This window comes from Galeopterus variegatus, unplaced genomic scaffold, assembly GCF_000696425.1.
Source record: "Galeopterus variegatus unplaced genomic scaffold, G_variegatus-3.0.2 Scaffold24, whole genome shotgun sequence".
In the NCBI taxonomy this organism is placed as follows: Eukaryota; Metazoa; Chordata; class Mammalia; order Dermoptera; family Cynocephalidae; genus Galeopterus; species Galeopterus variegatus.
Genome location: NW_007726135.1, coordinates 765,919 through 782,905, shown reverse-complemented (window position 1 = coordinate 782,905; position 16,987 = coordinate 765,919). Strand labels below are relative to the sequence as shown.

General features: G+C 44.2%; 1 protein-coding gene across 1 annotated transcript in view; it reads right to left on the bottom strand.

Annotated features, from left to right (window-relative positions):
- The window catches only part of TRAPPC9 (trafficking protein particle complex 9), a 672,769-nt gene that overhangs the window by 284,065 nt on the left and 371,717 nt on the right, over positions 1-16,987 (bottom strand). Inside the window, exon 19 of the mRNA XM_008568452.1 lies at positions 950-1,092. Within this exon, the coding sequence (XP_008566674.1) occupies positions 950-1,092 (143 nt within the window). The remainder of the gene's footprint in view (positions 1-949; positions 1,093-16,987) is intronic.

Here is a 16,987-nt window from a genome sequence, read left to right as displayed (position 1 = left end):
TGTCAACATTAACACGGACAATGACATCCCTCTATTTCACTCTGAGGAATATAGGGCTGACTGCTGGGGGGGCACTGCACCCGATGTGCTCCCCTCCCCCTCACCAGATGCAAGGACAGACAGGTGTGTGTCATCCCTGCTGTCTTAACTCTATTAACAAGAAGGAACACTGACCCAGCGGCCCTACCCTTGACACGCGAGGCACCACTGGACACAAAAACAGTAAGGGTGCAGTGGAGATCAGCACCTGCTCGTGCCTGGGGCAGGAAGCTGGCTGCAGAGGGCCTCAGCTGGCTGGAGCTCCACCCAGAGTTCTCAGGCTCCACCACCACCACTTCAGCACAGGTGAAAGTTTTGGATGAGAAACTGTCATTCTCCCACCTCAAAGAAGAATACTCCTAGTATGGGTATGAAGTGGACAGACTGATTTCTTTCTCTGTGAGGGAAGTCTAGGCCTGGAAAAGTGAATCAGGGAGAAGGTTGTTATGCAGGAAGCACTCCCTGGGTAGAAATGCCTGGCGCTCCCACAGCGGGCCCTGGAAACAAAGCACCTCTCTCACTGGGATGCAGGAGTGACACAGAAAGAGATGCTGGGCTCCTCCCAGGGTGCCCAAGGCACACAGCTACCTGCTGAGACCTGCTAACAGGAGAGGGGAACCAGGCTGCCACTAGAACCGGGTTCAGGGCCATGAGGGAATATGTCTGCACAACCACACGCAAGCATGCTGCAGTCGCTGGCACTAGTGCTGCAGCGTGCCACCCAAAGACACAGTTCCTAGAGAATGCCTGTTTTTCTGATGAAGAACCTAAGTCCCAGAAAGGCCAAGCAACTGGGCACAATGGCACGATGTCATGGGAGGCAGGACCTAAAGGAACACTGAGGTCAGTGTCCGAGCACAGCATGGTCAGGCTCTAGAACGAGGCGAGCATGCAGCAGTGAGACGATTACCTGGTTGCTGGGAGAGTACTGACTCTGGTGAAAAACACAGACGGCTCGACTTCTACATGCAGCCCCAACGAGAGGCTCCTGTAATACCCTTCAACGTGGCCTGGGCCCCCGGAGTACTTGAAGTTCAGGATGGCCTCCAGGGTCTGAAAAGATGTAAAACAATGATAAGTTAGTACTCCCTAAGTTGATCACCACACCTCACCAGGAGGCAGCCTTCACTAGAAAGAACCTGAAGATAATCTCAATCACTGCAGTGATCAGCACCAGGCAACCCCCCCACCCCCACCCCCGTTGAGACACAGCACCTGAGCCCCCACCCCACCTTTCCTATGATGCCCCAGAGTCTACACAACACTCTTCAGCCCGGACATGCACAGGGAAGGGACTCCAAATTGACTCAATGGGTGGATATAGCATTTTAGAGAGAAAAACACATTTCAATGAGCATCACTTAAAGAAGAGTACACAGCTCAGGTGAGGGAGTGGGGAAGGGGATGCTCCCATCGGGGAGGTAGAATGTGGCTCCCAACAAACCCCACACTCGTGACACATCCTTGAACCCACCCCACCCTAGAGATGAGGTCACAGGGCAACGGAGGCCCTTCCAGGAGGGACAGGGTGCAGGAGGGCAGCCTCCCTCGGCCACCACGACAGGGAAGATGAGAAAGTGAAATTGCAGCCTCAGACCCTTCTCTCCCATGAAGGCCCATCTTAAGCTGCTGGAGGAAGGGCAGCACAGCCAAAGAACACAATCTGAAGGGTGAAGACCTGCTATAGCGGGGGAGGGCCAGGAAACCAATCCAAGCTGGGATTCTCTATCGACAGCATGGGAGGTGTCCTACTGCTGCCACGGGCCCTCACCCACCACACCGGCCATGACACTCAGCAGAGATGGCCTGCTGCGGGCAGGAGGGGACGAGTGCTGAGAAAGCCTCACATGCAAGACCCAGAGGCACAGCACCTACCTGACACGAGGCGGGGCAAGGACAAGAGGGGAACCCATCTGCTTCTGCCTCCAGCCTGGCAAGTGCCTGGTGCAAGGCACCACTGGGGGAGGAACACAGGTGAGCGAGAACCCACCTGTGGAGAGCTGAGGACGGAGGGCGAACATTATCGGAAAACCCTGACACCTCAATGGCCCCTGCATTCTTCAGCTTTCCCCACCCCCCACCACAAGGCAGCACTAGAGGAATCTGGAGCCTGTGGGGCACCAAAAGTAACCACAGCAACAAGAAATCCCAAACCCAGCTCAACTACTGATGAAATGACTCAACCTTCCACAGTAATGTCCTAAAGCGGGCATCAACTACAGCTCTTGGGCCAAATATGTCCCACCACCTGTTTTTGTATGGCCTGAGAGCTAAGAGCAGTTTTTAGATTTTTTAAAGGTTGTAAAACAAAACCAAAACAAAGAAGAATATGCAACAGAGATCATATGTGGCTAGCAAAGCCTAACATGTTTACTATATGGCCCTTTACATAAAGAAATTTGCAGATAAAACTCTTAGAAGAAATCATAAGACTGAATTCTTATGACCTTGGATTAGGCAATGGTTTCATAGATATGGACCAAAGCACAAGAGAAAAAATAAAAGAAGGGTGTCAAGACGACCCAAGGAGGGCAGAGCTTCAGGAAGAAGACCAGTAACACCCGCTGCACAAGGAAGTCATGTCAAGTAAGGTCTGAGAAGGTGTCCACCACATTTGGCAATGAGTTGGTCACTCATGACCCTAGTGGAAGCATCTTCCAGAAAAGCAGCCATGAGGGTGAAAGTCGGAGCACAGAGCGTGAGCACAGAGCAACAGGTCTGGTGCTGATAGTGCCCCATCAGGCTGCAAAGTCACATGCTAAGCGCAGACTTGAGCACTCTCTCCCACCCGCCAGGAGCAATACAAAGCCATACTTCCAAAAGGCCAGAAGGAGTCTCCTGCCTCCCCTCTCCTGCCTCAGCCTCCAGAATCACATTCGAGAAGCCATCCCAGCAAGATGCATTTAGCCTCAGTTACAGCTCCTGTGGACCTACTTTTCCTCTCCAATAGGGAGGCAGTCACAGCTACAGAATTTTTTAAAAGTAGAGAAAACAGCCTATATGTGCATGGTGTCACCGAGAGGACATGCCAAGAAGAATGACTTTCCTATGGGAAGGCAGTCCAGCTGACCAAGTCCAGGTAGCCTGCTGCAGCAGGAGAGAGAGGTGTGGATGCCAGCTAAACTTGGCTTGCCCTCCGGTTCTGCGTGACCTTGGGCGCCCCATCTAACCATTCCGAGCCTCAGCTTCTCAGACATTAAATGGGGACAATAATTCATACCTTTCCCTCTAGACTTCAGTGAGGATTCAATGAGAAGACAGTAGCAGAACAAGGAGGCACTCACCGAATAAATTCTCTCTCCCTCTGCAACCTTACAAATTGCATACCCTAAGGCCATGTGGCTTAGAATAGGAAGAAATGAGTTTTATCTGCATTTCTTTTATTCTTTTATTTATTCATTTTACATTTTTTATTGTGGTAAAACATATAAAACAAAAGTTATCACTCTAGTTATTTTTAAGTGCACAGTTCTGTGGCATTAAGTGCATTCACATCGTTGATGGACCGTCACCACCATCCATCTCCAGAGCTTTTTCATGCCAAATTGAACCTCTGACTGAACCCATTAAACACCACTTCTCCATTGCCTCTCCCCCAGCCCCTAACAACCACTCCACTTCCTGTCTCTACAGATTTGACTACCTCAGGGACTTCACGTAAGCGTAATCATACAATTTTGTCCTTTCGTGCCTGGCTTATTTCACATAGCATAACATCCATCCTCCAGCTTCATCCATGTTGAAGCATGTGTCAGAATTTCCTTCCTTTTTCAAGCTGATTACTACTCCACCGTATGGATATCCTGCCTTTTGTTTGCACATTCATCTGCGGATGGACATGTGGGCTGCTTCTCCGTCTTGGCTCTTGTGAATGCTGCTGCCGTGAACATGGGTGTGCAAACATCGAGACCCTGATCTCAGTTCTTTTGGGTATACAACCACAGGTGGGATTTCTGAATCATATGATTATTTTATATCTAATTCTTGTGAGGAATCACCATACCCTTTTCCACAGTGGCTGCACCATGTTAAATCCTGTCCAGCTGTGCCCAGAGTTCCACATTTTCCACATCCTTGCCAATGCTCATTATTTTCTGTTTTTGTGACAATAGCCATGCTAATGGGTGTGAAGTGGTACCTCATTTTGGTTTTGATTTGCATTTCCCTGATGACTGGTGATGCTGAGCACCTTTTCACGTGCTAAGTGGCCATTTGTATGTCTCCTTTGGAGAAACGTCTACCCAAGTCCTTCCATCCCATTTCAAAAGCTCATTGTTCCAACTCGCCTCCAGTCGCTCCTCAAAGTGTCTTCCATGCCTGTATGTTTAGAGGTTCCCTTCAACTTTTGTACTACCAGAAATACCTTCACTGACTCCCTCCACCCATGTAAACATGACTCCTTCTTGTCAGCCCAGATAAAGGCATGCCTTCTCCACACTTACAAAGTGTTCAATGATTTTTTTAATATTCAAGGATCATGTTTTGGCCTCAGCAAAATCCCAAATCCTTTTCCCATTCCCTTTAGCCGAAAGCACTGTCCTATCATCTCCAAAAGGTTGCTGGTTTCTTGTGAATGGGTTTTACACCCCCTAACCCACCCTTCTCACCCGCAGAGGGAGAGATCCAACATACACACATCCAGCAAGCCTTTTGGTAAAGACTTTCTGAGTCCATCTGACCTGCATTTGTTTGATCTCTTCTTTTACTCATCTTTTCAAACCCTTCCTGGGTTTCTGAGTGCCAGGCTCTGTGTTTAGCACAAAATGAATAAGATGAGGTCCCTGACCTCAGAAATTTCAATAAATAGCTGAGTGAATAAATATATGAATAAATTAACTAACAAATAAACAAACCAAGCCAGCCCATCACCCGGCATACATATGGCATCTTCCTCAAATTGCAGGAAGTCACCTCCAGAGAGGGATATATGTGGGAGAAATCACCTGGGAAATGAGCAAAAAATACACGGAGATAGATAACTTTCAAGTACCATGTAACAAAGAAATAATCTGTGTTTCTATTTTCTTGGAATTGGCTGTTTCTTTACTTTGCAGAGAAGCAAGGAAAAGATATAATGATGGGAGGAAATATCTGTCTAATTTATGAAAACCAAGCACAGAAAAGGTTGTGTGAAATTGAGTATTCCTGCCTTTCCTCTTTGATTAAAAAAAAAGAAAACGGAAGAGAGAAACCAACAAAAAGCCTCCTCAGACTGGTAAAATTAGGACATTTTAATGAAACCATTAAGAGGGCTGGTAAGGCAAAAGACAGGACATTCAAGCTTTGCTTCCATCAAAGAGCAACAAGAAGCAGTGCCCTGCTCTGCCAGTCTTCCACTCCTGTGAGTGCACCTCAGTGCTTACTTTGAGAGAAGACTACTACAAAACCACTATTCACTAAAAACAAAATATTTACTTTTCAGGCATACCACAATTTATTATTCAAGCTAAAATGAAAGACCTTGCAATGGCTACCTTTTATTGAGCACCACTTAAGTGCCAAATGCTACACGAAGTGACCTGGGCACATTGACTGTAACATTCATATGAGCCCAGCAAGGAGAATGCTGTTTCCACAAATGAGGCTCGGAGTGGTTAGGAGACTGAACTCGGCTGCACACCCAGGAAGTGGCACAACCAGAATCTGAACACAGTGCCACATGGCTGTACAGACAACTCTCTTGTCATTTACACAAACTGCTCAGAGCAGCATTCATTCATTGGCCCTGGATGGACGTCAGCTATGTGCCAGGGACTATGGCTACGGAGAGGAAGAAGACACAGTGCTATCCTTGAGATGCTCAAGTCTGGTAAAAGAAACAAGCCCGGGGAACTCTAAGATCAACTGTGGCACGTTACACCATAGATAAGTGTCTTAGGATGTAAGGATCACGAAGAAAGAACTGTGTGTGCCTGGTGGGCAGGAGTTGGATCGGAAGAAACAACAAACCAGTAAGGAGGACAGAATTAGGCGATTATTAAATTGAAAATGGACAATTAATAGAAAAAAAACAATTAAACTAAAACCTACTTCTTGAAAATATCAATAAATGCGACAGTACTCTAAGTTAGGTTGACCAAGAAAGAAAAGAGAAAAACGAATTACAAACATCAGGAACGACAATGAATTATCAATACGGATCCTACAGACATTAAACACTGTGCTCATAACACCCAGGATCCCCATACCAGCCACACACCAAAACAAACAAACAAACAAATAAATAAATGAATGAATGAATAAGTAAAAATAAAAAAGAAATCACGTCATAGCAAGCATTAGAGAATTTACACAGTATGGATTAGACACGTATTTATTAAATAAAATCACTCTGCTCTTGTACGCATAGCCTGCAATCTGAGCATTCCATGATTGGGTGGATGACCATGTAATTTAACTCTGTTTGGGGGATGCAGATATAAGTGATGAACATTAATTCCAGTTCAGGCACCAAAATGAAAAAAAATTTCCATGCAGCTGTTCCTGATTTCTCATGTTCTCTGGGACTGAATGAAGATGACTCTTGGGTGGCGTTGGGGGCCACAGGAGGGAGAAATCCACCCTAATTTAAAACAGAAGGGATTAAAGAAACCAGAGATATTCTCACCACTATCTCAAAACTTCCATTTATATACTGTACAAGAAATTATTTCCTTGTTGAGCCATTTTATGTGTGTTCTGTTTACATTACAACACAACCGGCCCACTGCAGCTAAATGATTTTATAAACTATCTGAGAGAAGTTGCCAGTCCCTGTATATGGGAAGAGAATCCTGTGTTGTCTCCTTTTACACCCAAATCAGTTTATGGGAAAATCAAATTATGGGGAGAAACAATGCAATAAATGTGGGTTATCTTATCAGGACAGCTTATTGAACAGTGAAAATTAAATTTCCAAATCTCAAAATAAAATAAAATAAAAAGGACAATAAAGAAATAGTGTAAACAATTTTGTGCCAATAGATCCAAAAACTTAGGTAAATGGAGACACATTACCAAATGAAATCAAGGAGGAACAGAAAACCTAAAGAGCCTCATGCCAATTGACGACAACAATTTTGTGCCAAAAGATCCAAAAACTTAGATAAATGGAGACGCATTACCAAATGAAATCAAGGAGGAAGAGAAAACCTAAAGAGCCTCATGCCAATTGACGACATTGGATTCATAATCAAAAACATCCTCTTAAAAAACAAATCAAGTTTAGATGATTTCCCAGCTGAATTCTCTGTAGAGAATACCAACATTTTATAAACATCTTCAGAAAAGAGAGAAAGTGAGAAAACTTCTCCATTCCTTTTGAGACCAGAATTACCCAAATATCAAAACCAGATAGTGAGCTTACAAGAAAAGAGAACTTCACAAGGCCTATATTCCTCATGAATTTAAATTCACTAATATATAAAATAGATAATACGTCGTGGCCAAGTAAGTTTTATCTCAACAATGCAAGGTTGGTTTAACCTTCAAAAATCAATCAAGGCCTTTCACATTATTAACAGACTATTAACAGAAACAAAAAAAGGAAAAGCTTTATGATCAGTAGATTCAGAAAACATCAGTTGACAGAATTTAAAACCCATTTATGCTTTTTAAAAACTAGGCATAGAAATGGATGCCCTCAATCTACGAAATGCACCCATGAAAAACGTGCAGTCAAAACCATACTTAATGGTAAACAACTGAATGTTTTTTACCTAAAATTGAAAATAAGGCAAGGACATAGCTGTCATCACTTCTATCAACATTGTACTTGAGATGCTAGTAAGTTCAGTAAGTCAAGAAATTAAAGGCTACATGTTGGAAAGGAAGAAGTAAAACTATTTTTGTTCACAGACAACATGATCATGTACAAAAAAAAATCTTAAGACATCTAGAAGAATGCTCAGATATTGCTGGTGGTAATGTAAAATAATACAATCTCTTTGAAAAACACCTATGCAATTCCATATAAACTTAAACCTACAATTAACATATTACTCAGCAACGCAATTCTTGTCAATAAAAATGAAAGTATATACAAACAATGACGTGTATGTAAGTGTCCATAGAAACTTCATTCATAATAATCCCAAACTGGAAATAACCTCAATATCCAACAAGAGGTAGGTGACTGGATAAACACATTGTAGTATATACATAAAACACAATACTACTCAGCAACAAGATGGAACAAATTACTAATACAGACAACAGCATGGAGGAATCTAGATAACACTATTCTGGTTAAAGAGGCCAGACACATGAAAGCACATACTGCATGCTTATACATCTATGACACACCAGAGAAAGTTAATCTTTAGTGATAAGAAGGAGATCAGTAGTTGCCTGAGATTCAGGGCAGAAGAGGACTGGCTACAGAGGGGCCAGAAAAACTTTTAGGTCTAAGGGTTTCACTTTCAGGTGTGGCAGAAATATTCTACATCTTGATTGAGGTAGTGGTTACACAGGGTATGCATTTGTCAAAATTCATCGAGCTACGTGGTTAATGTGGCTGCTTTTTACAGAATGCGAATTATACTCAGTAAAGGTGATTTTAGAAATTGACCCTGACCATTAATAGGCACACAATCACTTGTAAACATTAAAACAAAAGACTACAACTCATAATGTGGACCACACCGATGTGGGGCTGCCCATGTCAGAGGACAAACATGAAGCCTTGGAAGGGGCTTCAGATGGAGACTCAGGATCCCCAGCTTCTGCAGCAGAAATAATGGAAGTGAGGTTATGATTCACTGTAAGGAAAACTTCACATGATCTTGGACAAGTCACGTCACCTCTCTAGCTCTCAATACCCTCACCTTAAAATCTGAGTGCTGTGCCAGATACCGCCTGAGGTTTTGATGGCTCTTACACAAACTGTTATTGTTCACTTTGTATTACTGATCTGATGTTCCATGATTTTTAATATAACTAAGTCTCTTGCCAGAGAAAAACAATCGCTCTCATATAAGAAGTAGATCTCCAATTTTGAAAGACCCCAATTGAACCTGTCACCACAGATTTCCTTCTGCTCTATTTCTGTGATATGACATAAAATTAATAGCGGTGATGTGATCCACTTAATAAGTCAAACGTTCAGGACCAGAGGCTGAGGTTCATTCTCAAGAGACCAGCCCAGCAGTTTACTTAAGGTCAATGAAACTTACAAATGAAAGCCATACCATTACTTTCCGGTTAATTAGCACTTTCAGCCAAAATCTTTCTCCAGTGTTAATTATGCCTTAAAGATGCCAAATAACTACAAATTAAATGGCACATCACAATAATGCAGGAATGGGCCTGAGCAAGAGCAGCCATCAAAACAGCTCCTCATCATGAGGCCCGGAAGTTCCACGGTGGCTGAGGAGAGTGAGGATGGGTACCAGGTCCAGAGGAGTCGGGCATGTGTCCAGGACTGTTCGTGACCAAGTCAGAAGGAAAGCAGCAGGCCAGAGACTTGACGGCAGGACTGCACCTTGGGCCACCCACCTAACTGCCTGAGTAATGAGCAAGAAAGACTTAGAAGGTAACTGAAGGCCCCAGTGCCACTGACCAGAGCAGAGCGAAGGGCTGCCGTGTCCCAACTGTACTTAGTGTCTCAGGCTGAATTTCACCTCTTCTGAGAAGCCTTTCGAGTGTCTCCAAGGAAAATTCATCACTCTACTATATGCTACATAAGCACTCTGCTTTTATGCTACTATAGCACCCATCACCCTTTAAATTGTGTACTTTTCCCAAAAGAAATGAGTTCACATCATGTAAAACCTAAATTACATAAAATGGTACGTAGTGAGATGGCTTGCTCCCATCCCTGTCCATACCATCCTCTCCTCCCATCTCATGTAGGTAATCACTTTCACTAGTTTTAAAATTGTATCTACTAGGTGTTTGTTTATGCAGATACAAGAAAATACAAATATTTATGCAGATACAATAAAATACCTGGTGTCCTAACTCTCCTCCCCACCACACCCACTGGCCACCTTAGCAAAAAAAGGGCAAACAATATCCATCTCTGTGCACCTACAGTTTGTTAATCATCACTTAATATAGCCTGGAGATTTTTACTTAGTACAGAGAGAGCATTCTTTGCAGAATACTCTTTGTAGATTCTCTGTAGACATATGTGGTATTCTACATTGTGGGTGTGCTATATAGTTTATTTAAACAGTCCCTTAGATATTGGCTTAATGGTTATTTCCAAAATTATGCACAATGTTACAAAAAATAACCATGTACACAAGTCATTTTCTATATATGTTGGTATTTCTGAAAGTTATATTTTCCAAAGGGGGATTTCTGGGTCAAAAAGTAAATGTATTTGGAATTGTAAGAGACACTACCAAAATGTCCCTCATTGAAAGTTGAACCATTTCACACGGTAGCAGCAATGTTTGAGAATACTTCTTTTCTCAAAACCTTGAAAATAAGGTGTGTTGAGCAACTTTTGGCTTTTTGATAGTCTGACAGATAAAAAAATCTCAGTGTAGTTGTATTTTACATTTCTCTCATTATTAAGAAAGTTGAATGTCTTTTCATATGTTTTGGCCATTTTCATGTCTTTTTATGAATTATATGTTCATATCATTTGACCATTTTTTATTGACCTGTCAGTCTTTTTCTTCCAGATTCCTAGGAGGTTTTATATATTGAGATTACTCCTGGTACAAAATCATATCTGCAGATAAAGACAGGTTTATTACTTCTTCACTTCTAAGAATCTATGCCTTTTAAAATTTCTCTTTCTTGGCCTATTGCACTGGCTAGGCCAGTAAATCAATGGAGGAGAATAAAGATTCCAAAAATAAACCCACGCTGATATAGGCAATTAACTTTTGACCCAGGGCTAAGGAAATTCAGTGATCAATTTAGCCTTTTCAACAAACAATGGTAGAACAACTGGATAAATGTATAGAGACAGATAACCCTTGACCTCTACCACACACCACACACACACAAATTATTCTGTGATGGGTTGTACATTTAAACATGCAATATAAATGCCTAAAACTTCTAGAAGAAAACATAAGAGAATATCTTTGCAACCTTGGGACAGGCAAAGAGATGTCAGAGAAGACACAAAAAGAACTAAATATTTGAGGAAAACAAAAATTTAATTTCATTAAAAATAAAAAAAAATTATAAACAGAGAAATCTCTAAAATGTTACAAAATTTGTCCATTTCTTTCCAGTTGTCAAATTTATTGAAATGCAAGTATTCATAATGTTCTCTTATTAATTTTTTCACTCTGTAGGATCTACAGTATATGTCCCTCTTTCATTTTTGTTGTTGACAATTTGTGTTTCCCTTTTTTTCATATATTGCTAAGGAGTTGTCAACTTTAATTATTGTTTTGAAAGAATCAATTTTTAGCTTTGTTAATTTTCTCAAATCTTTGTATGCCCAACACAGGACTTTGCACAGAGCAAAAATTCAGTAAATGCTTGCAAAGTGGAATTAAGTTTGTTGATGACTCATATATTAACTATGTATCAATGCCTGTTAAATGGACAGATGTATAATCTTATTAATACACACATATTTCCTCCCACACTTCTCAACATGGCTTTCCAAAGCTCTCTCCCACCTCTCCACCCTACCCTTTCCCCACTGGCAAATTCTGCTTTGGTTGTTAGGTTTCTGCATATAACTCCCACCACCTAGGGAGCCTCGCTGACCCTGTAATGGTTAGGTTAGCTGCCTCTCCCTTTGTGACATTACAGAACAGGGCATTTTCCCTGCCTGTTACTGACCACACCGCAGCCCAAGTGTGTGGGGATCCTTTGATAGAATAAACATCCCTGACGGCAGAGATGACGCTCAATACGTGTACGTTCAATTTAACTGAATAAGGGCACTGTCATCTTACAGAAAGAAGGAAGCTAACATTTATTAGGCTACTACTGTGTTCCAGGCACTATGACTGGCACTTTAGGAACTCTGTCTTACCACAATGCTACATAGGTATTATTACTAAAAAGCTTATTACCAAAAGCTTAGAGAGATCAAGAATCTTGCCACAAAGTTCAAAGTTAGGTCTGTCTGACTCCAAAGGTCCTGCCCTTCCAGAAATACCAGAGAAAAGCTAAGGAGACTGGGAAGAGGGAGACTGATGCTGCCCAAGAAGTGCAGGCCTGGCCTCCATAAGGGAGGACCAGCTGCGCAAGGTGCCACGGCACACGGCACCCTGGGACGTGCTACTAACTGCTGCATTCAAGATGCTCACGGTTTTTCTCTTTCGGTGTACATAGCTGGAGGAGAGGCGGCTGGATGGACATTTTTGATAAATTTAATAAAACTTAAATACAATCAGCAAGAAATTAGGCAGTAGAAAATTATTAGAAATCAGCAGAATCACACTTACATTAATACGTTGTTATAAGCCATAAGCAATTAGGACATTTTCTATTTGCACTCATTTGGTTGTGGGAAACACTCTCTGGCTATATTGTATGGCCTTCTAAATACTTCTTATCTTCAATATTAGAGAAAAGTACTTGAGAACCAGGCACCCCGACAGATTTCTGACTTCAGAAAGGAATATTGTATTCCTCAGAAGCCACATGACTAAAATTCAGCTGAAGAGTAAAAGTAAGGTATTACGCAGGCAAGAAGCTTATAGGGACTCAAACTAAGTAACTGCTAAGGCTAGCGACTGCTAGCAGGTCAGCACTGAGTGATCCTTATCACCAGCACTGTCGGGAGGGTCAGCACGTGCCAGACACGATGCTGGGAGCTGCACACACTTTGTCTCTCTTGAACTGCCCCCTCCTATCAGAGGGGGAGCACCTTCCCACAGCTAGTAAGTGACAGAGCCCAGGTATGTCTGACCTCAGAGGCCACATTTTCCAGACTATAACCACATTGAACATCATTGATAACGGAAGGGTCAGCATGACATCACCAGAGCCTTCTGGTGCCCTTGCTCCATGGAAGCTCATGGCCAACAGCAGGCAAGGTGGTGAGCTGGGAATCCCTGCAGGAGGATCCTGAAGGCTGCTCACACCTCAGCCACCAAGCCTAGATATGAAAGAGCAAAAGCCACTTTTCTTTGGTTGGCATCAGATTTCCCATCTGTGAAATGTGGATTTGGAGCAAATAATGTCCCATGGTCCTTTCCACATTAGTGTTCTATGTGTGTTAATCGAATGCCCGACACATTCATCCACTGGACAAGCATTTAGTAAGACGCATCATGTGCTGGGAACGCAGAGTGAGCAGAACAGCATGCCTGTCCTCACGAAACTTACAAGCAGCAAGCAAGCAAACAAGCATGTGCCAGGTGGTGACAAGTGAAACAGAACAGAAAGCAAGCTGCAGGGGACAGAAGACAATGGGTGAGGCCCTTCGAGGCCTCTGACTCGAGGGCACCTGAGGGAAATGCAGTGAAGGATGAGGTGCCAGCCTTTCACATATCGGGGGAAGAACATCCCAAATGGGGAAATCGTGAGTGAGGCTGTGCTGGATGAGCTCAGCAGGAAGAGAGGGAGGGAGAGAGGGAAGGAGAGAGAACTAAGATCAGCGCTGAGAGGTGGGCAGAGCCAGATCTCACAGGCCAGAGGTGCAGAAAGGACATGAGCTTTTGCTCCACACGGACAGAAAGCCTCCGTTCTGTAGCAAAGGCACAGTCTGAACAACTTCTTTCAAAGAACAGTCTGGCTGCAACGCAGGAAACAAATCGTACAGGACACGGCTAAATAGACACCGGCCAGTTAGAGGGCGAGCGCAACTGCCCTGTGAAGGACAGTGGTGACGCGCCCAGGGGCTGGCTGGGTGTAAACACCGGTGGTCGTGTCCTGAGCAGATGCTGAAGGTAGAGGCATCTGAAGTGACTCATCGCCTGCATGCTGAGTGGGAAGGAAAAAGCCGAGTTGGATGTCATCAAGATTGTGGCTGAAGAAGCTGGAAGAATGAGCTGCCAATCACTAAAGGGAGGGAGAGCACAAGAGGACAGGAGGACAGAGTGGGCAGGGCGTGCAGGGGAAACCCGAGGCTTTGGCTTGGGATGCGTGGAGTTTGAGACTCCCAGGGACACCCACGTGGAGACAGTGTGCTGTACCAGTCCTCAGTTGAGGGAAGAAATCAAGGCTAAAGGGATGGCACGCACGTGGACATGGCTGTACTGACCAGAGGACAGACATGGCCTGTAGGAGATCAGCACATGGGGACAGGACCTCAGCCTGACTCCAGGGCCTCAGGGAACAGGGGCTGAGTCTGTCTTCACTGAAACAAACCCCAACCACCAAATTACTTCTATCATATGGTCTTCCGCCCTCTTGCTATGAAGCATTTGTCATGTGGGGTATTTCAGATTTTTACAGAATGCATCTTAAGCAGCAAAGACTGAAACAGTTACTGGCAATGCCTCTGAAAGCAAACTGCCTGGGTCCAGCCCCTGCAGTCACTTCCTGTCCCCACCTCCGAGACAGTGATTCCATGACTTCACACAGCAGCTTTCTCATCTGGGTTATCAGCAAGACAGAGCCAGCCGGTCTCAATACATAGAATAGTACCTGGCATTGGGAAAGAGTGCCATAAGTGCCAGCTAGTATTATTACTATAAGTCAGCATTTGACAGTGAGAAACGAAGATAAGGTACTTGGAACAAACGAATCATAAACAGTGCCAAGAATAAGGAAACAAACTTCTGCATCAGTCCCCTACTCAGAAACTGTCACTGGCCCCCAACCACCCAGAGGTGGTGAGGACCTCAGCATAGCTACCCCTACCCTCCCAGATCTGCCTCCTGCTGCCCCCACTCTCAGGTCTCGCCCCAAATACATGCACCCGCAAGCACACACACACATCCACTCACCCCACACACACGCACTCTGACCTGAAACTGCCACTACCAGCATCGTGGGAAAGCTGCTGAAGGCTGTATGATCCACACCCCTATACCCAGAATGAATGTCCTTACCCACCCTCTGCAATAGCAAACCCCTGCTCCTTATCCCAGAAGCACTGAGGAGCCCTCCCCAACACTTCCTCCACAGAGCTCCCTGTCCTCAGCTTAGACACTGTCTCTGTCCTTGCGTCACGCCCAGGACATCCCATACATGTCTCCATCCCAGCAAAGTATGAAGCTGGGGAGATAATAACAAGGTCACAGGAGTATGATAAGGACTAAATGAGGGAATGTTCACCACGATGCATGGCACAGATGCTGCAAGGATACTGCAAGTGCTGGTTCCACATGCCCCTTTGCTCTCTTCTGCCCACAAGTGCTCCACAGGCAGGGGCCAAATGTACCTCCAGCACCCAGAACGGGGCCTGAGACTTTGTATTAGTCTGTTTCTGTTGCTTACAACAAAATACACAGAACTGGGTAATTTGTAAGAAAACACAATTTACTTCTTACACTTTTGGAGGCTGTCAAGTCCAAAGCCCAGGAAACACATCTGGTGAGCGTCTTGGTGGTGGCTACAGTGACCCAGGGGTCTCATACAGCAGAAAATGGCAGAGCAGAGAGAGAGAACATCTCATGTGCTCTTCTTTTAAAGCCCTTGGAACCACACCCATAACCGCTATTTAACCATCAACTTAATCACCTCTTCAAGGCCTCACCTTTCAATTACCATAATAAGATTTCCCACCCTCAACAGTTACAGTGGGGATTAAGCTTCAATGCGGTTGGCACGGGAGGGCATCCAATCTACAGCAGGAGGTAAGGAGAGTCATGTACAATCAATACCAATACACTGTACCATACACACAGACACACAGACACGCACAGTGAAATGTCCAAGTAGCTAAAATCCTGGGCAACAAAGAGCTCTCTAGCAGCACAGTCTCAAACAGCGGACAGCTGTTGGGGCTGCACTTCACGACCAGGTGGTCTAGGCGACCGCTCCAGTTCTTCCTCTCAGCATCAAATGTTAAACAAACTAGCCGTGAAGAGTCAGAATCATACTGGGGGCTTAGAAATAACCCTAACTTTGCTCTTCAAATGGGGAACCCAAGGTCCAGAAAGGAACAGACAACCGACCTGGACCCAAGGCTTGGGGTCACACCGGACCCTTCCTGTAACACCAAGCCCTCATGGAGGGGATGGAAAGGGTGCCCTCGCCCCACTCACTGTCAAGACAGACACACACCACTGAGAGGCCCTACAGCACTCCGGCTTCTTGTCAGTGACACAAACCAAAAACAGAGAGAAAAAGACTCGGATCAAACCACACTGGGAGAAGGAGGGATTGGAGACTGACACATACACGAGGGTACTTCAAAAAGCTCGTGGAAAGATTCGTGCTATCTTTTCTATTTTTCCACAAACTTTTTGAAGCACCCTCGTATTCCTTATCAAAAGGAAGAAAAGATTATCAACAAATCGATATTTGGGGACAATTGTGAAAATCTGAATATGGGGCCGGCCCGGTGGCGCACTGCTACAGTGCGCCGCTTGGGAAGTGCGGCGGCGCTCCCGCCGAGGGTTCGGATCCCACATACAGACCGGTTCCCGCTCACTGGCTGAGCGAGGTGCGGGTGCAACACCGAGGGTTGCCATCCCGTTGCCGGTCCCGGTCCAGTACGGGGGCAACACTGAGGGTTGTGATCCGTTGCTGGTCACGAAAAAAGGAAAAAAAAAAAAAAATCTGAATATGGAGTGTATATGAGACAACGTTATTGTACCCATGTCAAAGTCATGGGTATGATAATGGTTATTTAGGGAAATGTACTTGTTCTTAGGAGCTCTGTGAAGATGTATTTAAGGGGAGTGATATCAAGTGTGCAACTTAGTTTCAAATGGCGCCCAAAAAGCGTGTGTGTGTACGTGTGTATATACACGTGTGTACATACGTGTACAGAGGGAGAGAGGAGAGGAAGAGAGGAAACAGTACAGACGTTCATCGTAATGTTCTTTCAACTTGGTGTTTGAAATATTTCAGAATAAAACGTTGGGGAAATTACTAACAAATCAAGTATGCCAGAACCTTTGACTTCAAAAATAATTGGAAATTT